At 42.7% G+C, this 21,927-nt stretch overlaps 3 protein-coding genes across 4 annotated transcripts; 1 reads left to right on the plus strand and 2 right to left on the minus strand.

Annotated features, from left to right (window-relative positions):
- Positions 1-737: 737 nt before the first annotated feature.
- On the minus strand, positions 738-4,568 carry tstd2 (thiosulfate sulfurtransferase like domain containing 2). Of its 2 annotated transcripts, XM_076105301.1 has the most exons (10): positions 4,529-4,568; positions 4,194-4,321; positions 3,504-3,793; positions 3,257-3,365; positions 3,033-3,152; positions 2,563-2,668; positions 2,248-2,363; positions 1,786-1,944; positions 1,483-1,621; positions 738-1,341 (listed from the first exon to the last, which is right to left on the minus strand). In XM_076105301.1, the coding sequence occupies exons 1-10, from the start codon at positions 4,560-4,562 to the stop codon at positions 1,136-1,138; spliced, it is 1,407 nt and encodes a 468-aa protein (XP_075961416.1). In that variant the 5' UTR covers positions 4,563-4,568; the 3' UTR covers positions 738-1,135. The 2 variants fall into 2 exon arrangements, with proteins under 2 accessions (XP_075961416.1, XP_075961417.1); XM_076105302.1 differs by having other exon boundaries at positions 4,194-4,558.
- Positions 4,569-4,603: 35 nt separating this feature from the next.
- On the plus strand, positions 4,604-10,882 carry ncbp1 (nuclear cap binding protein subunit 1). Its single transcript, XM_076105223.1, has 23 exons — positions 4,604-4,784; positions 5,358-5,446; positions 5,585-5,685; positions 5,775-5,931; positions 6,013-6,120; positions 6,254-6,375; positions 6,470-6,539; positions 6,688-6,903; positions 7,015-7,112; positions 7,188-7,251; positions 7,336-7,446; positions 7,720-7,784; positions 7,889-7,951; positions 8,034-8,108; positions 8,307-8,410; positions 8,566-8,688; positions 8,770-8,872; positions 9,107-9,200; positions 9,292-9,395; positions 9,529-9,646; positions 9,776-9,943; positions 10,060-10,173; positions 10,264-10,882. Exons 1-23 carry the CDS (start codon positions 4,748-4,750, stop codon positions 10,375-10,377), a joined length of 2,418 nt encoding a protein of 805 aa, XP_075961338.1. The 5' UTR covers positions 4,604-4,747; the 3' UTR covers positions 10,378-10,882.
- Positions 10,883-11,534: 652 nt separating this feature from the next.
- On the minus strand, positions 11,535-21,102 carry slc49a3 (solute carrier family 49 member 3). The gene is made up of 10 exons (XM_076105224.1): positions 20,776-21,102; positions 17,579-17,737; positions 16,794-17,016; positions 16,185-16,261; positions 15,498-15,635; positions 14,698-14,814; positions 14,260-14,412; positions 13,982-14,139; positions 13,568-13,671; positions 11,535-12,896 (listed from the first exon to the last, which is right to left on the minus strand). The coding sequence occupies exons 1-10, from the start codon at positions 20,938-20,940 to the stop codon at positions 12,724-12,726; spliced, it is 1,467 nt and encodes a 488-aa protein (XP_075961339.1). The 5' UTR covers positions 20,941-21,102; the 3' UTR covers positions 11,535-12,723.
- Between the last annotated feature and the right edge of the window lie 825 nt (positions 21,103-21,927).

The following is a 21,927-nucleotide window of genomic DNA, read 5'->3' on the forward strand; positions in this document are numbered from 1 at the left end:
ATGGTCCGTGGTCCCTTCACTCCCTCTGGTGGACGTTCTGTGCAACTACGTATAATATATATCTATTTATCAATTGTATTATTTCAGAATAATGAAATATTTTTAAATTATTTTATTTTATTCATATTATATAAATAATATTATTTATATTTATATATATTATTTTATTTATTATTTTGATATTTAAATATTAATAAAATAATAATAATTTGTTATTGATGAATCTATTGAATCTAATTTATTTGTAATTTGCACAATGCACATATTATATATAGCCTTATGTATTGTAAAATATGCATTGTATACAAGAACAAATCTTTTATGTCTTATTTGTTTTATGTATTTAATTATAAACAGGTATTTGTATCTTTCCTACCTCTGGACCTTTTTCTACATTTCTGTTATATGTGAATTTCCCTCTCTAGAAAATTTGAATATTAAAATATAACTCTTAGCCTAACAGTACTGGTCTGTCTTTGCATGGTTTCATGCTGACACTGGTTTGTACTACTACACACAGAGGTGAAATGTCTCAGAATAATGTGTCATCCTGAGTAAGGCACACAGATGTGTTTGCTGCTTGTGGGTTAGGGTTAGATTCTTTGTAGAGAAACTCAGTTTTACAGATCTGTCAATTAAATCAACTAATTAATTAGTCGTCAAGATGGTATGAGTGTAAGTCGACTAAGAATATCTTTGGTCGAGGAGAGTCCTAGAAACCATGAACATTTCTTGCGAATAATTAAGCATGTAATTAACATAATAACATCATAAGATAAAATCCCATTTTTACACAAACAAGCACACAAACACTTATAAGTTCATATCTCCTGGAACGGAGCTTTTCATTACTGATGAGGCATTCCAGTTTTTAAAAAATCACGTCATTAAACTCAGACTGCAGATGCATTCTGACATTTCCCTCAATTAAAGATGAATAAAAGGTTTTATCATCTAATATCAGACTCAGAATAAAACTCTTTAGAAACAGTAAATCTGACTTAAATCCCAACATCCATATAAAAATTCATAACTTTTAAAATACACTGGGCACCGTCCATTAATTCTAGTTTTACATTGGGATTAACTTTCCTTGGACAAACAGCATTGATGTCCAATCGTAACGTCTCTGTCGCTACACATCCTGAGGGATTCTGGGACGTCCGTCGGTGCACTCGCACTCCTCTCTGTGGAGCGGAGCCTGTCCTTTGGTTTGACAGGTGGGGCAGCAGGCGGTGCGTCCGTCCCGTCTGCAGGCGGGACACGACAGAACCAGCTGGCAGCAGAACGCGGTGCAGCAGAGTTGGTACTGGTCCCAGGGACAGCCGCAGTACCGGCAGTCTGAACAGAGACACTGAGGTATGAAAGTCTGACATAACTTTTAACACAAAGACATCAGGCAACAACGAAATGCTCATGTTTATTCAATATTTTCTTTATATTATTCTACATGCTGATGAGGGCCTTTGTGCACAAACTAACCGGAGATGACGTCGTTGTTGGAGGAGATGGAGTAGCGTTCATCAAATACAAAAAGTTTCCCTCGATAGAAACCGTCTGGGAATCGCTCCAGATACTTGTGGATTCCACCCTTCAGCTGGTAAACCTCTTTACACACATCCTACAAGTAAAGAAATAATAATCCCAATGTAGATTACTAATACTAAACATTTCAACTACAGTTGAGTTGCTGCATGACAAGCCCGTCCAATAAGCTGCTTCCCATTTAGAACAAAGAGTCCACGTGGTATTCCTGTAGTTCACATCCAGAACAAGCGGTCTTACTTTGGAGCGGAGGTACGCCGAGCCGCGCTCACAGCGGATCCCTCCGGTGCAGTACATCAAGACCTTCTTGTCTCTGAACAGGTCCAGGTTCTGGTCCACGTAGTCCGGGAAGTAGCTGAACTTACGGATGCTCGGGGCCAGACACTGAGTGAACTGCCCCTGGAGTAATGAAATAATCACGGTTCAGAATATAACATTACAACCCGGCTTTTGTCCCGTTAGATTATGGTAACTGTGTGGAAACTGTCCTTTTTCCTCCCATTCTTATTGGGATGTCAAAGTTAACTCTGAATCTCGTAGGAAATCAGCATTTATATGAACAGTCAACCAAAAATGTCTACGTAGGCGGTAAAGATAAAGCACAAATAGTTTAAACAAATTAAACAAAATCTGATTTTGACGACTTACATAGCCTCTAGAACCTGTCAAAGTTTTTGGAGAAAAACTGATAAGATTACTTACAATTTTACTCTCGTAAAAATTGCGGCAGTCCAGGAGGATGGTGTCACTGCACGAATCCCCTTCAGCCAACAGAGCCTGCACTTCTTCATGAAACTCCTCCGGCTCCAAATGAACTCCTGAGAGGAGACACCGACTCGTAACTCACATGATGAACACAAAATCAGCTGTTAACAAACCTCTTACAGAAAGTAACAACATAAAAACACCAGTACAATTATACCACTGTACATATAGAAAGAATACTAAAACAGACTTATAGGCATTAGTGTCATTGGTAATAGTGAAAAGATTTTTTTTCTACTACACAAACTTTACCTGCCAGCTGGTAGGAAATAACATCAGGATCCATTCCCATCGGGACGATTTCCTGATGGACCCCAACCTTCATGTCTTTAAAACACTCTGCGCCGCCGTCACTTGTCTGAGAACACACACACACGCACGCACGTAATATATATATATAATAAACAAAAGGCATATTGGTATATTCTTATGGAGGAGCGGTATGGCCAAATCATGATATAGCTGTGAAATAAATAGTCTATATAAAACAACCACATGGTAAAGCATATTACTGTATAATCCTGTGTGAATTAAATACGTATTTTCTCATTTAATTAAGAAGTTAAGTGCAAAATTAACAGTTTCAAGTGAAATTATAAAAATATAAAAAATAAACATAACCATTTCCAGCTATACACTGACTATGTTCACGTGCATTATTTAACTACACTGGGTGAATGAATGAATCATGCAACATCAGGTTTTTTATTGTATTTTCTGACCTTAAAATCCTCCTCCTCCATCCTGAAGAGCGGGTGTGAACGCATCGCGTCGATGTAAAGGTCAGTGGCCGTGTTGGTTCCTCCGACTGTTCCATTGATGCCTTCAGTCGCCAGCCTCACCTGGAGGACATGATCATCACATAGTTTGAGTTAAATTTAGTTACATTTAATTAAATCTTTCCTGCAGTCTCTCCTTTGGATGCAGGATAAGAGAATGTATTCACCTTGCCAGTTAAGTGGAGCTTCTCACACAAAGCTTTCTGCCAAGTCCGGATGAGATGTGGATCCTCCACCAGACAGTAGCGATAATAGAGGAGAACCTTGCCTGGACCCCTGAAGAGAAGAATTATATTGAGAGACATCAGTATTCATTTAAAAATGCAGATTTATACGATTTTAAGATGGAGTTTCACTTTAAAACAACACAAGGACATGGATAGCATGACGGGAGCATCAACATTAGACCAGTACTTCTGAAGTTGCTCCTCAGAGATGTGACCAGTTTCAGGAATCCAGGCAGAGAAGTCCACCGGCTCGGCCTCACGCTCGTCCGGCTGCTGCATCTCAGCTTCTTCCTCCAGCTGGCTTAACAAACGCTCATATGCGGCCTGTGTGAGCTGCCGTATTTCAGCATCATGAGTCCTGGCCGTGTGTTTGTGGATGGAAGAGTGTTCCTTGAAGGTCTGGCCACAGCAGCACCAACATGGGCTTCCTTCCTCCTGACCGTCGTCCCTCTTGGACGCCACAAACGCAGCAAATGACTGTGGAGACGGGAAAAAAGGGGGAATAAACGTCCCAGATTGTTTACTTTAAATCATTTTAGTAGAATTAAGGACATAACATTATATATAGTAATCACAGGGGAAAAATATCAAAGATTTGGGAAACATCTGAAAACATAATTTTGAGTAGAAAAATTTATTTTTGTCATTAATTATTCCAGTAATCACCTTACAACCGCTTAGATTCCTGACTCCCAAAATGGGAACCATTGAGCTTAGATATAAACTACAGGCCATTATGGTTTGTAATATAGCCCAATCGTAAACTAGGAGTTTTCATTAATATTGCAATGTGGTAAAGTTACATGTGGTTAAAAAAAGTAAAAGTAAAAACATAAAACATCAGCGAGATGTTGTATGTTTAGCTGTTGTCACTCACCTTCCTCCTGCAGAAGCTGTAGCACCTTCTTTGAGAGGCAGACAGTTGTTTCTCCTGTTTAAGTCCATTAACGTTACATGTCGAAGTGTCAAGTTCCCAGTCCATGAACTCTGAGCAAGGTGCATCATCTGCAGCCATGTTTTTAAAAATATAAAAAAATAATACTATCAAATTAGTTAGCTAGCTTTAGTTGTGAGAAGCTACTTCCGCTTTGCAGCATTAACTTGTAGAGGTGATGCATCACTAACATATTCAATATTTACCTAATCTTGACAAATATTACATATTAAGTCATAAACATGACAATATCCTCATTATACACATCAAACTATTACCAAACGTGCAGCACAAAAACCAAGCAGTAAACATCGGACGGAAAAGAACGGTGCACCTTCCGGTTGCCCCGGATGTGCCTCACTATTATTTTTCGGCACAACTAGCAGCGGCCAACGCTGAATGATCTAGAAGCTCGTCCAGCCGACTTATTGTTTAGTTTCATATCATTTTCCTCGTCTAAATTTCTTACCTCTATAGCGAAGCGGAGCGGGAGAAAAATGTCCAGAAGACGACACAGCGACAGCGACAATGAGGGTGAGTGGACGTTACATGTGTATAAGTAGCTAATTCAGACGTTAGGCTAACCAGTGGTGGCTAGCTAACGTTAGCGTGTTTTTTGGTAGCGTTTATCTAAACGCTTGGTGCACTCACGCTAATGCTGATAGATTAATTGACGAGGCTACGAGGTTATAGTCTTGTTATCGTTATCTAAAATGTGGTAAACGCTTAATATCCGTTGATATTTGGTTTCGCAATCGCGGCATGCGCGTTTACCGCTGCGCGTTTTACCGCTAGCTGATGTTAAACAGTGTGGTTAACGTGGGGGCGGCAACCAAGCGGTGTGAATGATACAAGTACACGAGAGCAGTTTTTATACAACGTGCTGATTAAAAGTGTACTTATTGACGGTTAATGACTCTTACATGATGGGAAATCCCTTGAATTGCCAAAAGGAGAGCCCGTTTTAAACATCTGTATAGCATAGTACACACTACTTACTTCTGTTTTAGGGTGGATATCCCCGTCGAGGATACCCTGAGTTACTCTCTCGGCTAATGTTTCTCATTCCACTCACTGTGATTATTTTGTTTTTTTTAACCCGTACAGGAAGTCAGCCACATAAACGGAGGAGAACGTCGGAGCCCATTGAAATTGAAGACCGCCTGGAGTCACTGATATGTCGAGTGGGGGAGAAGGTAAAGAGTCAACTCTGGCAATGTAGTTATTTTTCAATCTACTGAGCCTGACACCGACTGTTTTGAGGGTGTTTGCTGCTATTCAATAAACTATAATCCATCTAAAACAAAGTAAACTGCTTCATGTGTTCTCCTCAGAGTACATCGTCCCTGGAGAGCAACTTGGAGGGCCTGGCGGGCGTGTTGGAGGCCGACCTTCCAAACTACAAAAACAAAATCCTGCGCATTTTATGTTCTGTGTAAGTTCACAGCACTGCTCCCCCTCTCACTGTTGAAAGAATCTGTGTTTTCACTGAGTTGTCTTCACTGAGTTGTCTTCTGTTGACAGCGCCCGCATCCTGCCCGAGAAGCTGACCGTGTACACAACGTTAGTGGGACTCCTGAACGCTCGGAACTACAACTTTGGGGGCGAGTTTGTGGAGGCGATGATCAGACAACTGAAGGAGACGCTGAAGAACAACTTGTACAATGAAGCTGTTTACTTGGTAACACTGACTGTTTAAGAAGCACCTGAACTGATTCTCACTTCTTATTTGTTTTATTAACACCGTGTCTTCTTTTCGTAGGTGCGTTTTCTGTCCGACTTGGTCAACTGCCATGTGATTGCTGCACCTTCAATGGTGGCCATGTTTGAAAACTTTGTCAGTGTTACTCAAGAGGAAGATGTTCCTCAGGTACGTGGGCGAGCTGGAGAGAACTACACTTCAGTAATCAAGGAATTCATGAACTTTAAATGTGGATGAACATTCTCAACACATACTTATTAAGCGTGTGTGATTTTGTAAGCAGCCATGTTTGCGTCCTCAGGTCCGGTCCGACTGGTTCGTGTACGTGGTGCTGTCCTGTCTGCCGTGGGTCGGTAAGGAGCTCTACGAGAAGAAGGACGTCGAGATGGACCGGCTGCTCGGCCAGATCGAAGGCTACCTCAAGTAAGACGTCTCGGCTCTTGTCTCTTATTCGCCCTTTTTCATTTGTCATGTCAGTGAGCTGTTTCTTAACGTCACACTCCTGTGTCATTTCTAGGGGGCGAGTAAAGACCCACCTCCCCATGCTGCAGGTGTGGACAGCAGAGAAGCCCCACCTACAAGAGGAGGTGAGAGAATTCTCCCCTTAATTATTATACTCTTATTAATAATAATAAACATCATGGTCGTTGTCTTCTGGTCTTTGCTTGCAGTGTGTGTGTGTGTCCGTCTCTTAGGACACTTAGTAAAACATTTGTCTCTGTGTCCCTCCTGCAGTACCTGGACTGCCTTTGGGCCCAGATCCAGAAGCTAAAGAAGGACCGCTGGCAGGAGCGCCACGTCCTCCGGCCGTACATCGCCTTCGACAGCGTGCTGTGTGAGGCGCTGCAGCACAACCTGCCCCCCTTCACCCCGCCGGGCCACATGCCCGGCGCCCAGTACCCCATGCCCCGGGTCGTCTTCCGCATGTTCGACTACACCGACGCCCCCGAGGTACACCACAGCCCGGCTTTGAAAAAACAAAATGTCACTGATTTCCCCCCCCCCCTGTGTGAATAACGTATCATCTAATATACTATAAACGTTTGTGCTCTTTCTGCTCAGGGTCCCGTTATGCCCGGCAGCCATTCAGTGGAGAGATTTGTCATCGAAGAAAACCTGCACTGTATCATCAACACTCACTGGAAAGAGAGGAAAAGCTGGTGGGTAACGAGCTTCATCGTCGTCTGTCGAGTCAAATGTTTCAACATTTCTGAATTCTACTTTTTACTTTTCAGTGCTGCCCAGTTACTAAGCTATCCGGGGAAAAATAAGATCCCGCTCAACTATCACATCGTGGAGGTACGCACTTAGTTTTGTTCAAACTACATGCTGAGAAATAAGATGAAATGGCTGATTTTATAATATTTATCTGTTTTCTTTCAGGTGATCTTTGGAGAACTCCTCCAACTGCCGACTCCGCCCCACATCGACGTCATGTACACCACGCTGCTCATTGAGCTGTGCAAACTGCAGCCGGGATCACTGCCACAAGTTGTATCCTTGAGTCTTTGTGTCACTGCGGTTTGTGTTCGAGACGGTTTACAACCTCAGTAGAGTCGCAGCTCTGCAGAGCCTGACTTTCTTTGTTTGGTGTCTGAGTTTAGTATTATTTAGTTTAGTATTTATGTATCAATATGTGTGAATACTCAGTCGGAGGGTTAAACATGATATTATCATTGAGCCAAATGTGTTTCCTACTTGTTTCTACATAATGACATGTTTAAGAGTGTTAATCAAAGAGGTGTTTCTTTAACACCCGCCTGTTAGTTGGCCCAAGCCACAGAGATGCTCTACATGAGACTGGAGACCATGAACACCAGCTGCATAGACCGGTAACCAAACAGCACATTTACCTTCACTGGTAGAGAGGAACTGTTACTGGAGGAGAGCCGTCTGTGATTTAACTCTCTCTCTGTTTCTCTTTCTTCATCTCCAGACTAATCAACTGGTTTTCTCATCATTTGAGCAACTTCCAGTTCCGGTGGAGCTGGGATGACTGGTGAGTGGTGCTGTGGTGCACAGAGAGAGCTTTCATAGCAGCTGGTTATTGATATTGATATGATCACGTGTGCTCTATAAAGGTCTGACTGCTTGACTGTGGATCTAGAGAAGCCCAAGCCCAAGTTTGTCAAAGAGGTTCTGGAGAAGAGTATGAGGTATGAGCGCGTTATTCACATGTTTATGTCCTTAAATATCGCTCTTCCTCCTCATCAGGTTGAAGTCCATTTAGAAGTGTTTTCTGTATCACTCGTGTTTTTCCATCATTTGTCTGTGAACACGTTTCCCTTCGATCCTTTTAATCCGGAAAGCGTCTCGTTGATCTAAAGTGGTCTGTTCGCTCCGTGTCTCTGCAGACTTTCATACCACCAGCGGATAGTGGACATCGTCCCTGCAACCTTCTCAGCGCTCATCCCAGCTGAACCCATCTTTACTTACAAATACGAAGAGGAGAGCGCCTGTAAGAACACTTTCACATTCTTTGAATGCCGGAGTTTTCATGTCACGGGCACCATTTAGGATGTTAGTTTGTTCCCTCTGTAAGCCTCGAACGGTTCCACGGGTCTCTCTGTAACGAGCATGAAGAGCTGATCAAATGTCTCTCCTGCCTCACAGCTTCGTTACCCGGTTACCCAGCATCCATCACTGTCGGAAATGCCATAAAGAGCCGAGCGTCCAACGAGGAGATCCTGACCATCCTCAAAGAAGTGCCCAACCCCAACCAAGAAGATGATGACGGTCAGTTTCCTATTTTCTATTTCATAATTGTATGTATTTTTGTGTGTTTCTTTGAGAGAATAAAACTCTGTCTCCTTTCAGATGAGGGCGAGAGCTTCAACCCTCTGAAGATTGACGTGTTCCTGCAGACTCTGCTCCACCTGGCAGCCAAATCCTTCAGCCACTCCTTCAGCGCCCTCGGCAAGTAAGTTCACCGCCGTGTACACGATCCACGTGTACTGTGTCTTCATGACTTTTTCTTGTTTTAGTAGTTTTCACATTTGTTCAGAGAGATAACTTCTTTCTGTGTACTCAACTGCTAAGTTCCTAAAATGGACCCGGGTCATGTTTAGTTGTACTAACCGCGAGGATCACCGGGTTTTGTACTGAATGAGTCGCGTTCTGTTCTGCTCTCCTCACCGTCCTCTGACTCCTCCAGGTTCCACGAGATCTTGAAGGTGCTGACGGAGCGCGACGAGGGGAAGCTGCACATCCTCAAGGTGGTTTATGAAGTGTGGAGGAATCACCCGCAGGTACAGACACAGAACTAACACAGTGACAGGAAGTCGCTATGTGGATACAAACAGTTAGGTAAACGTAACGCGTGTCTTCGCTGCCTCACAGATGATCGCGGTGTTGGTGGACAAAATGATCCGGACGCAGATCGTGGACTGTGCTGCTGTGGCCAACTGGCTCTTCTCTCAGGATATGGCTCACGAGTTCACCAGGTGAGGCGTGAACACGAGGAGAGAATGAAGGTTTCATCCTGAACATCTCCTCCACTCAGCCAGGACATTAACGCCGACGCTGTGTTTTCTCTCAGCCTGCCTCTAAAATACAAACTCTCTTCTCCTCGTCTAGACTTTTTGTTTGGGAGATTCTGCACTCGACCATCCGAAAGATGAACAAACACGTCCAGAAGATCCAGCAGGAGTTGGAGGAGGCCAAGGACAAACTGGAGAAACAGCACAATAAGAAGGTAACTTCATCCATCATCGCATTGTGTCTGTCGTGGTCACGTCGGCCACTTCAACATGAGCAATTTAAAGTTAGCTAATGTCGGTTAAAGTAGGAGGGCTCAGTGTTTGTGTGTGTGTTTGTGGAGCAGCAGCGGGACAGCGGGGACGACGAGGACATGGACAAGAACAGCGACAAGAACAGTGACAAGAACAGCGAGGACGAGGAGGGTCAGCTGGAGGAGCAGATCGAGAGGCTGCAGGAGAAGGTGGAGTCGGCTCAGAGCGAACAGAAGAACCTCTTCCTCGTCATCTTCCAGGTACCCATGTCCCTCCACTGCTGTCACCCAAGCTCATCTCATCCAGTGAACGCTGTCGTGTTTCTGAGCCCACGTGTGAATATTTCCACCGTTACATGTATTTGTTCCTCCCTCAGCGGTTCATCATGCTGCTGACGGAGCACCTGGTCCGCTGTGAGACGGGCAGCGTGGACATCAGCACGCCCTGGTACAAGAACTGCATCGAGCGGCTGCAGCAGGTCTTTCTCATGGTAAGACATTCTCACACACACACAAACACGCTGCAGTAACACAATGTGTGTATCCCCTCGATGACGCTGATGCATCTCCTCGTTCCGCAGCACCATGTGACCATCCAGCAGTACATGGGAACCCTGGAGAACCTGCTGTTCACCGCAGAGCTCGACCACCACATCCTGGCCGTGTACCAGCAGTTCTGTGCCCTCCAGCTCTGAGACACACACACACACACACACACACACACACACTGGCACATGTAATTGGATGAAATGTGTACTTGTGTTCACACAGTACCTGTGCTAGCCCGACACATTAGAAACTACCAGCTCTTGCATCAAGAATATCCTCATTTCAGTTTGTTTTTTCTTTGTGCCATTCAACAACAACAACTGAGGACTTTCAAAGTAGGAACTCAAACAAGCGTTTGACAAAAATCCTCGGTCATTAATTTGCCGTAGTGTTTCCCTTTTTATGTTTTATGTTTTGCTCTGGTTTTCAATTCTGTTTCATTTTTACATCCTGCTCGTATTCTTATGAATGGGTCTTTTTTTAAAGTGTCTGAGTCCAGACGTAGCTGGAGGGACGATGATGATGATGATGGGAGAAGGAGCTTCAGGTCGACTCTGGTTGATTCTGAATCTGGAGAGAGCTCTACTTTTTTTATATTTGTTTTATGTGGAATTGGGAAATAATTAAAAACTCTCCAGAGTCTTTATCCGCCTGCTTGTTTGCGTCACGTCATTTTCTGCCACTCATACGTCGTTTAATGCATCATCTCGCAGGAGTGTATCCATGTCCCCCAGTTTAAAGTCCTCGTAATACGACACATTAACGAGTTATGATTAATGTTCCTCGAGGTCAAATGTTAAAAACATCCACCTACAGCTCACCAGCCCGCTGATGTTCTCAAACCTACGATCTCGACGTTGTGGGCAAGACTGTCGATGTCTCCACAGCGGCTGAACAGAATTTTAAACTTTAACATTTTAACCTTAAACTGGGAATATGTCTCATAATGTTACTAAGAACATAGGAGGGACCCCCTTCTCAGTCAAAGTTACAGGCTTGCTTTAAATATCAGTGTTCAAATAAATGTTTGTGTGAATGGTGTTCGTTTGAGGCAGTGAGCCTCAGAGGTTCTCCACAGCAGATGTTTTCATTGTTTTTTTTTAGTAACTACATCTGGCAAAGCAACAGCTGCAACGATGTCTCCGTTAATGTTAGATGTGCCATTGCTGTGAATCTGGCATTCATTTTAATGGTTAAATGTTAATGTTTGAAGTTACACCGTTACTTTCTCTTCTGTCTCAACATGCTGCTGCTTTTCTCTTCTAGTCTTCTCAATGAGAAGAATTAAACTAGAAAAAGGATCCATGAGGTAACGTTTTATTTGCATTTTAAAGGTATTAAAAACAGGAAACAGAGAAACTCGTCTTTGCAGTCTTGGCAATCAGAAAGCCTGAAGTGAGACAGAACGAGTGCTCTGGTCTTTACATGTGTGGAGTCTTTGAGATGATCCGCTCTGAAAACACTGCAGCCGAGTCCGACACGTTCAAGTTCTCCTAGTCTACTAAATCTGTCAGCAAAGTACCCGACATTCACCTCTTTGGAAAATAAATGTTATTGTTGGTCGTCACTAGCAGAACATTCAGTACAATGATAAACATCTACTACAGGAATCAGAACTGTATTTATTCTCTTCATTGCACAAAATCCACAACCGTCTGTAAGGCTTCAACATCCTTAACCTGATTCTCAATGTCTGCAGTCCTTCAACTAGAAGCATGTTCTGCTGATTTAAGTCCTTAATAAGTAGTTAAATGCTGTTCTTTCTTCTGTTGTGTTTTGGTTCATGTGCTCATTAAAACAGTCTGGTTTCAGTTTGCAGTCGTTGGTCAGAGATCCTGCACACTATCATGTAGTTACTACATTGTGTTGAATGTACTCATAGTATGTCAGTAAACAGTACCTTTCATAGTGGTTTTAGTGGTTTTATGTGACAAAACATCGAGTTGTTTCAGGAGTCTGGTGATCCAGAACATCAGCGGTAAACAGTCCGCCGTTCTTCTCTGCACCTGAACGCCTCACAGCTACAACACCTCTGTGTTCTAGTTCGTCTGTTCAGTCTTCATTTTCTCTACAATCAAAGCTAGGTTTTGTTTAAAAAAAAAAAAACATCTCATAAACATGATCAGTGTATGAATATTAACTATTCTCCTTCTAACTGGAATATTTACAGAACAAAGTGGCTACAAAGCAATCGTTTCCACAGATTTCCTCAAGAAACTATCTTGTGTAGAAAGTATAAAATATTTCAATAAAATCTGCTGAGTGTATTGATGCACCTTTCTATAATTTACAATAATAGCAACAGAATTAATGCAGAATCTGTTTCTATATCTCAATGTACATAAAGAGTTTGGCCCCAGTGTCTTGATTAAAAACTAAAACTTCCTTTTCTACTTCGTACCACAGAAAACAAACTGCAGGTGTGATAACACCCATAATTCCCCCTGTCTCTCTGTCTGTCTGTCTCTCTGTCTGTCTGTCTCTCTCTCTCATCATGAGAGTATCTCCACACTCGGAGCGTTGTCGGAGGTCGTCGACACCTTTCTCTGTTTGGTCCCGTACACCGCCTGCTCCTCGGCCTCCAGCCGTCTGTACCGTGTGTGGAAGAAGACCACGAAGCAGCAGCTGAAGAAGGTGCACAGCCCGGCCATCACCATCATCGGCACTGAGGAGAGAGACGTGCAGAATAAAAATAAAACTTCAGGTCAACATCTCCAATAAGTCGTCTGATAGAGACGTTAATGTAATGAGGAAGCATCACATAACAGGAACACAGAGGAACTCCATTAGTGGGAACGTGCTTTTATTTAAATATATATATATTGTTCTTATTGTTGCTATAAATAAGTTACAAGTAGACTGTATGAGAGGGCCGCCTGGTGTCAAATGTTTCAAAATGGGGGAAATATTAAATATAAAAGAATGAATATGATTTATACATTTCATAATGTGGTTCTTGTTTTTTAAACCTTTGTATCGAACGGATAAGAATGAAAAACAGATTAAAACAATCAAACATGTTGCGGCAACTTGTCGGAACATTTGCAACCCCGGTGTAACAAATACAGAGACAAACTTTAATACAACAGGCAGACTTTCACTTTCTGCTCCCTGAATTTAGAGGCACAGATGTGCAACGTGTCCTTGTGCACCGTAAAAATATTTTGCACTTTTAATGTCCCACAGGTCAGTAAAGTGCACACGTTCAGCAGGTCTGAACAAATCAAAAAGACTCGTACTGCCACACTATTTATTATGCCAGGAAAATATTCAGTCTGTCAAAAATACCAGGACGTTCTACATCTGGTGGCATTTTGTAGTATGCAAGCTACCCACCCCTCCAGCTCAGGACCGCGTCCCCACAGGTGGACAGAGGAGAGTCAGCGAGCCGCTTAGTTAAAGCCTGAAGGAGGACGATGTAGATCACAGACTGGACCTGTCTGGAGAAGATCACATCCAAACAGCCACGATTAATACACAAAGAATTATTACACATAAGGTACATAGAGGAAGTCCAGGAGACAATGTGTGTGTGGAAACTGCATTTTAGAAATACCATCGAGGTTTTTGCTATGGTCCATAATCAACAGCTCATTCACATTTTCTATAATATTTGTTATTTTACTTTGTGTGCTGGCTGACACCACTCGTAAACTCTGTTTTGAGCAGAAACACATAAACATCTGTGTAGAAATGTGTTTTAATGGCACAGTCTGCCACACTATACACAGAGTAAACAGAGAGTAATACCCCGACACGAAGACGAGTCCGGCTGACGTGGCTTCTCCGACGGGATACGAACACTCCACCGCCAGCTCCATGGCCACCGGGTATATGGAGAACCCGAAAAAGCCAAAAAGAGAGCAGACGACGGCCACGGCGACTTTCTGCTCCTGCATCAGAGACACCTGAGAGGAGGAGGACACAACAACCAGTCAGCGTAGTGGAAGGAGGAGCGGCTCCTTTAAATACAACTGGACACACAAACAGGGCTGCAGCTTTAGACTCTTCCTGTCCCACGTTCTCACCACTGAGAAGGCGATGCATGAGAGAGCGGTGAAGCTCATGTTGACCTTCGTGGCTTCGATGAAGTTCTTGGTCTTGTCGACGTAGACGCCGAGAACAGCAGCGCCCACGATGCCAAACACGATGAAGAGGGCGCCACAAACGCCAGCGAAGGTCTGCAGCAACGACACGTTACAGGTTTATGATTAAAGTCTGCATCCAGCATGGAAAAGACCAGACTAATGTATTTAGTCTTTCTTCTCAATTTTCCCATTTAAATGCAATTGAATGACACAGAATTCATCACTGTGTGATGCTTTTAGACTGTAAATCCTCCAACGTGTATTATTAAATATGCAGCCTGTGTCTTTTACTGCTCATTTGATACCAACTGGTCCAATTAGCACCTAATTGTTCCCCATGGAAATCACTGTGACGTCTCGTCCTCCCGGTGCTCTTACGTTGGTGTATCCCTGCACACACAGGATCTGCTCCAGCAGCGTGGAGAAGCAGGTGAAAACAGCGATGCCCGAACCGAAGCACAGCAGCAGCACGAGGTAGGCTTTGTTCATCAGCAACTGAGGAGGAGACAGATACAAGTGTTGTTCAGCAGTTCTCACCTCTATTAGACAGATGAGAGTATAGAGGCGGGAGGGAGGAAGGAGTATGACATGGTACAAAGGTCCCAAGGCCAGAGTCAAACCTGTGATGCTGCACTTTAGTCTCATCTCAGTCAAAGAAAACCGTAACTATTATAGTTTAGTTTTAGATCTGGGTCTGTCCACGGTGGACCGGTCTCTGCTGGAGGATCTGGGTCTGTCCACGGTGGACCGGTCTCAGCTCGAGGATCTGGGTCTGTCCACGGTGGACCGGTCTCAGCTCGAGGATCTGGGTCTGTCCACGGTGGACCGGTCTCAGCTCGAGGATCTGGGTCTGTCCACGGTGGACCAGTCTCTGCTGGAGGATCTGCTGGAGTCTGAGCTGAAGGAGTTTCTGGTGAACCTGCATGATGTCATCTGAGTTCACCAGAATCCAACCCGCATTAAGAATAACTCTATAGAAACAGACCATCTTCTCTCTGATGGTCTGCTTTCCTCATGCAGATCATAAAGAGGATCAGGACTGAACTGGGACTGTTTCATAACCCGTTGTTGTAGACTCAGTCGGCTTTTCCTGAACCAGTAAATGTTGCGTCTGGTTGAGGTTATGACTGAACAGGTAAGTGGGTCCGTAAAGAGATGGATGTGCTTTGACTCCTCACCAGTTTGATCCCCTGTAGGAACGGCTCCGAGCCGGAGGACTCGGCGCTGGCTGACGGCGGCGTGGGGGGGGTGCTGCTCCGTATCCCCAGCGTTGCTAGGAAACAGATGATGCATGCGGGGACCGCGTAGATGAGCAGCTAGAGGAGAGATGAAACACACACACACACACACACACACAGAATGTGATGATAAATGGAGGTTAGCACCTGGAATCAAAGACCATTTATCATCATTAGCAGGTGAGCTGCCACAGAGCCACACAGTTCAGCTGCTGCAGTTTGCTGCATTAGCAGCTGCAATCCCACAATGCACTCTGGGAATCCTCTGATTCTAGGTCTACTGATGTCTTCTTTCTTTTGGACAGTTTTGCCTCAAAGGCGTAAGATTCAATCAGTTGCCTATTTGCACATCCATTAAACATGGAGCAACATTAGTATTCATGTGGAGCGGTGATCAACTGATGAAGTCCAGCAACTCCTGAGAAATAACACTTGTTTGCTGAAAACAGCTGCAAAGTCCTGCGAGGAGACTGAACCATGCAGAACAATGTCAGATTAAACCAAAACAATAAGTTAACATATATATATATATATATATATATATATATATATATATATATATCAGCCAGCTACTGATCAGCATCTGTGCACTAAAACCTGAGCAGACTCTCTGCTGGTTCAGCTCACCAGGTCTGGGATCCGTGCAGGTGTGTCAGCGATCACAGGAGAGAGGATGCTAGCGAGCAGGATGCCCAGAGGATTGGCTGAGGAGGGAGAAGAGAAGAGGAACCGAGTCATTCTGGTTTCTGTCTGTTAATAATGCTGCTCTCAGGTCTGATCTAAGTATTGGTATATGAAAACTGTATGATCGTTCTCATATTACTCTTATCTTAAAAGTAAATCTAATTGTTTAACATGAGAGTTAGCTGACGTGCACAGATAGAAGTGCTTCTCACTCTTTACAGCTCGGGCTGAAACTGAATCAGTTCCTGCTAATTATTCGTTGATCAGAGCACAACAACTGTGCTAAAACGTAAAGATGATTTAAGTTGTAATATTGTATAGAGAGGTGTTCTTCTTTTCTGTATCGGAGCTGAATAATAAAACGGGGCTCCAGACGAACTTTCTGCTCCCGACTGAACATTTTAGGAGCTCACATGATATACGATGATGATTTGAAATAAATATATATATTTTAGAAGCAACGTCTCTGAAAAATGTATAGATGCCAGACAATCAGAATTTGTCTCTGGGGCAAAAAGAGTTCACGAGAAGCTAAAGAAATAAATCACTCACACATGGAGGCGATCATGTTGGCGGTGGCGCGCTGGTGGTCAGGGAACCAGAGAGCGGCCATCTTGGTGGGGGTGAAGATGATGAGGGGCTGAGCCAGGGCCCCGAACGTCTGACCCAACATCACCAGCAGGTACCTGACTGTAAAATCATGGCCCGTGTATATGGAGGCCCCGACGAAGCGCATCAGGGCCCCGAACATGTTCAGCCAGGCTCCCAGAATCAGCTGCAGGGTCCAGACGGAACAAAGTCAAAGATTCAGGAAACAATACAACCTTTTAACGAGGTTATACTTTCTGTAGATGAGGCTCTTGTCTTCAGCCTGGTCATGGTGGGCCCTCATGTTTTCTACAGTTATTCAATTTAAAAATAATAAAATGTTTTTATTGTGTTGGTGTTGTGTTAAAAAAGATCCTCACTGTTCTCTGTGAAGTTTGCTGGAAGTGATGAGACGAAGCCTCGGCCCGTTTAAAGAGCAAAAAACGGGTCATATGGTAAACTAGGAGGCTATTTGGCCTGATGTGCTTGGATTCATTTGGCATGCAGTTAATACACGAGTCATCATTTTGTTTTATTGAAAACTCAAATCTTGGCATTTGCTCCTGGTGTTCTTCACCAATAAATAACGGGAGTAACAGGCAAAGCTTTGTGTTGTCACCACGGTGGCTCCTACTGGAACATCTAACTAAACAAAAGGACCAGCAGAGTACCAATAACTCTCCTGTAGTGTGCAGGTCCATGACAGGCTGTAGCCCACAACACAGATAACACCAGAGTGAGGTTCATACCGTGGTCCGCAGCCCGAGGGTGTCCAGCATCCACGTGGTCCCAAAGCTGAGCGGTATGGCCACCACCATGTAGACCAGAGACAACCAGTTCACTTCCTCCAGAGAGGCCTCCAGGAACTTGGCCGACTGGTCCGCTACTGGAGCAAAGGTCAGCCATAACTGGGGAGACACACGGGGAGATTCAAATGATATTTTCAGATTGGTGCTTAATATTTATATATTTATAGATAAAGGCAACAAAACAACAATCATTTTAAGATTGTTAATATGTGATGATGTATAAGAAGTTACAATCGTCAAAACATATTAACCCCAGTGTTATGTTCTTAGTGGTCACTCTGTTGTATTTCAGTGACCAGGCGTGTGTTGTCATGTGACCCGGACACACAAAGAGGAAACGCTCTGACTCTCTCAGCTCATGTGAGACTCTCATGTGACTCCACTGAACACAGCGCTCTGCCTCTAAGGAACAGGACGTTTTCATGCTGCTCGAAAACATTTAGGGTAGTAGATACTTCCCTGGCCTTAAGTAACAAGGTCACTGTCTAGTGTCTGGTAACCGTATCTCCTAAATGTCATGTAAACAAGAAGTGTGTTTACTGGGTGAGGACAGACGTGTGCAGGACAGAAACTTCTCTGGTAGTGTCTGCTTTACTGGGCGTCTAGATTTAGCTTTTTAACATGTGTGCGCAAGAATGTCAAAAAGATTGAGCAGTGATAGTGATAGTTCCTCCTTTTATCCAAAATAATTGAATCCGAAGTCGACCTAAAACTGAGACTCACAGCAGGATGGAGAACACTGGAATGTGACCGGTGCTTAGAGACATGCAGCCTGTAGGTTATAGTGTCGATAGATATAATGATGCACAGAGCGACAGAATGAATCCGACTGGAGACTAAACGCTGAGAGGCAGCTCCAGTACGACTCTCCGTCTGGCGACAGTGAAGGAAAGCGTGAGCTGGTCAGCTGCAGTGAACACACAAAGCCCGTCCTGTGTCCTCCAGAGGAGACGCTGTCACACGTTCCTCTTTCTCCAGAATGCATCTCGGCTTGCAGCTTCACAATATTGTTTCATTAACCGTTACGTTTCTAGTTTCCAACAGAGTTTCATATCGTACTGAAACTACAACGCTTCATGCAGATGCTGCAGACATCTAAAAATAGTTGAAACCGTTCACAAGCACAGGAAGAAAACTCACGAGTTACTACAATTCAAACGAACAAAACACACAAATGTCGATTGAGAAAAGTACTTAAAATGTACTTGAAAGTACACGTATAATTCTATATTAGAGCTACACTGATAAATTGGTTATTATTAAGATCAGTATAGCCATTTGATGCAAATAAGTTGATATAGACACATAGTGTGTGCCACTACTAAACATGATAAGTACATGATAAAAGACTTTTATGTTCAAATAAAATGGTTACAAAAAGATATTTTGGAGTCAGGAGGTCACTTATTCACAGACAACAAAAGAAGGTCATTGATATGGAAGGTGTGGCTGAGTATCATCGGTACGAAACAACACTCAGGTTTCAGTTCTTCACAATGAGTAACGTAAAACTACAAACAATTGTCTCACACAAAGCAGCCACAATAACTTGAATAAAATACAGTGTAAAACTTGCAAAAATATTATTAAAATCAGAAAATGTCCAATCAAAAAAATAATCAATCAAGACTAATAATGTGACATTCAGTACCGGCTTTTAGTATTTGACAGAGTAATTAAAACTGTGGCTTAATCAGCATTTCTAAACCTCGAGAGTTTTACCTTTATTTGTTTTAAATATAAACGTTTGGTGTTTCATGTTCTTGGAGTTTCGCAAGTATTCACATACGACCAAGACGCTGTTTGTGGGTGAACACAACAGACATGGTTCTCTAAATGCTTCCTACGTCAGATTGAGGAGGGCCCACCCTGAACCCTCAGTCCGCTAATCTCGCACCGATTGATGTCCGACTGGCTCATCAGCTGTTATTTGCCACCTCATGAAGGAGTCTCCGCCAGCTGAGCCTCCTTTGTGAGGGGGAACACCGGCCCCGTGGAAACAAAAGCTGCCACAGAGAGAGGACGAGTCCCACGGGAGCTGGAGAAAGGTGACGGAGGGCTCGCTTTTCATGAGAGAGCCCTCCAGGCACACTCTGCTATTCAATGACTACACCCCCGGGGATTCATATCAGATCCACCAAACAGGAGGAGGCCCCACATGTCATCTACCCGCACCGATCACATTCAAACACATCTGCCACAGATTTCCTCATTTGTTCTTGTGAGTAGAGGCTGAGGACACAGATTCCATCCATCTGTAGAGAAGCATCTTCATCTCTGAGAGAAGGAAGCTGTCAATGAAACTGAGTCATTGAAGGTGCAGCTACTGGTTCCTTGTGTGTGAAGAGTTCTTAAAGTGAAAGATTTATAATTCTTAACTTTAAAAAGGTCACAAGGGTTTGAATTTGTAGTTTTTTAAATTCTGCATGAACCAGTCAAGTGTGACTCATTTATATAAATATTAATGAGAAATGTACTCAAATACTGCACTTCAGTACAAATCTGAGCTACTTTACTCCACAACATTTTTTAAGCCAATATTGTACTTTTTACAGCACTACCTGTATTTTAAATATGTTACTTTACAGATTCAGTTTATGAATACAAAATATAAATAAAAAAATAAATCATGATGCTTTATTATGGATGAAGCAATCCCTTCAGCTGCAACATTAGTAATGCATGAATACATAACTAATTATAATCTAGTCATAATAATAATAATATATTATTAATAAATCTGAAATGAGCCATTCTGCATGATAAGTAATTTTGGCACTTGAAATATATTTTAATACAAATAATTCATTCATCAACAATTTATTTTTGTTTTGTTATTGAAGTTGTTTTTGACAAAAAATACATTTTACTTTAAGTTTCAAATGCAACAGTATTTGTACACTGTGTTATTACTATTTTATAGTATTTCCTCCACCTCTGTCTTTGCAGAAACTGTCTTCCATACTATTAACTGTATAGATTTCAAAAAGATTGTATGAAATGAAGTCAAGGATCTTCTGATTCATGGTGTTTTCGACCATAAACACAAGCTGCAATTTAGCTCAGTTAATTTACCGTAATTGCATGAAGTTATTTACCGTAAAAAAAACGTTGTACCCACAACAGCAACAACTCACCGTGGCGTTGGAGCAGTTCAACAGACACAGGACGAGCAGAACGAACCACCTCCTCTTGTACACTTTGAAGAACAGAAGCTTCTTCAGCTCTGTGTTTGGTGTCCTCGGAACATCAGAGGAGACCGAGGAACAAACGGTCTGAATCTCGGCAGCATCCTCCTCCATTAGTAGTTACAATGTTGCAAAGTAAATCCTTTAAAATGCGAGCTGTACGTCCATTGTGTTGTGTTATGTTGTGTTGTGATGGGTTATAATGTAATTTTATCTGATAAATGGACGCCGGGAAAGCAGTTTAACGGCCCGGAAGAAGTCGCTTTATGATTCAGGAAGACAGTAGAGAGTGTTGTACTGTACCGGAGATCAAAGATCTTCTATAAACAATATCAACACCTCCGTCGTTAAAACAACGATTAACGTCTAGAGCTATAACAGTTGAAGCCCATGAATGTGGATTTTAGGGACATCATATCACAACTACAAAAAGTCAAGGATGACACTATAAAGTCAGACTTTGTGGTCCTTGGTGGAAGAAGTTATTTAAAAAAAGGTATTCAGCTATTTAAAGGGGACATATGCTTATTTTCAAGTTCATGTTTGTAATTTGGATTTCTGCATCGTTTTTGCCATTTGTGTTTTTAGATCAAACATGTGTGATGACTCAGGGTTCATGAATCACTGCCAGTTACAAATATTCACTCTTGTTTTGCATTATTAAAAAAATTAGTGAAGTTTTGTCCTCTCACTGGGGATTGTTTTTTCTTGTCACTGGTAAAAGGAAAGGAGTGAGAGATCTTCACCTCTTCAACTTCTCTGAGTGCACTGAGCGTAACATGACCCTCTCTTTAACCCTTTGTGAGTCTCTATAGTGTTAAGTTTTACAAGTTCACTTTAAAATAAAGTGAAACTAAGTGAAACCGGGACAATTGAATCATGAGTCCAGTTAAGGTTTTCCTATTAAACTGGTCTAATGTCTTTTATTTTGTCTTTTGTGTATTAAAAACCATAGACATGATAACATATTGATGAAAAAAAAGACTGTCACGATAACTTCAATGATAATAATAATAATAATAATAATAATACATATTGTTGTTGGAATAATACTTTGAAAATGTGAAATAATCCAATTCATGACCTGATGGATTCAGCATT

The sequence above is a fragment of the Anarhichas minor genome, unplaced genomic scaffold, assembly GCF_050575085.1.
Source record: "Anarhichas minor isolate MPS153535 unplaced genomic scaffold, ASM5057508v1 ptg000031l, whole genome shotgun sequence".
Lineage (NCBI taxonomy): Eukaryota > Metazoa > Chordata > Actinopteri > Perciformes > Anarhichadidae > Anarhichas > Anarhichas minor.

Bases quoted from the DNA above. Each gene is read 5' to 3' on its own strand.
- tstd2 (XM_076105301.1), bottom strand. From the start codon at position 4,562: ATGTTTACTGCTTGGTTTTTGTGCTGCACGTTTG. The intron at 3,366-3,503 runs GTACTGGTCTAA...TCTTCTCTTCAG, and splicing joins TCTGAGGAGCAACTTCAGAA to GGGTCCAGGCAAGGTTCTCC. The intron at 2,364-2,562 runs GTAAAGTTTGTG...GTCTCCTCTCAG, and splicing joins TATTTCCTACCAGCTGGCAG to GAGTTCATTTGGAGCCGGAG.
- ncbp1 (XM_076105223.1), top strand. From the start codon at position 4,748: ATGTCCAGAAGACGACACAGCGACAGCGACAATGAGG. The intron at 6,540-6,687 runs GTGAGAGAATTC...TCCCTCCTGCAG, and splicing joins AGCCCCACCTACAAGAGGAG to TACCTGGACTGCCTTTGGGC. The intron at 9,647-9,775 runs GTAACTTCATCC...TTTGTGGAGCAG, and splicing joins AGAAACAGCACAATAAGAAG to CAGCGGGACAGCGGGGACGA.
- slc49a3 (XM_076105224.1), bottom strand. From the start codon at position 20,940: ATGGAGGAGGATGCTGCCGAGATTCAGACCGTTTGTTCCTCGGTCTCC. The intron at 17,738-20,775 runs GTGAGTTGTTGC...GTGTCTCCCCAG, and splicing joins TGAACTGCTCCAACGCCACG to TTATGGCTGACCTTTGCTCC. The intron at 17,017-17,578 runs GTATGAACCTCA...TGGACCCTGCAG, and splicing joins CCCTCGGGCTGCGGACCACG to CTGATTCTGGGAGCCTGGCT.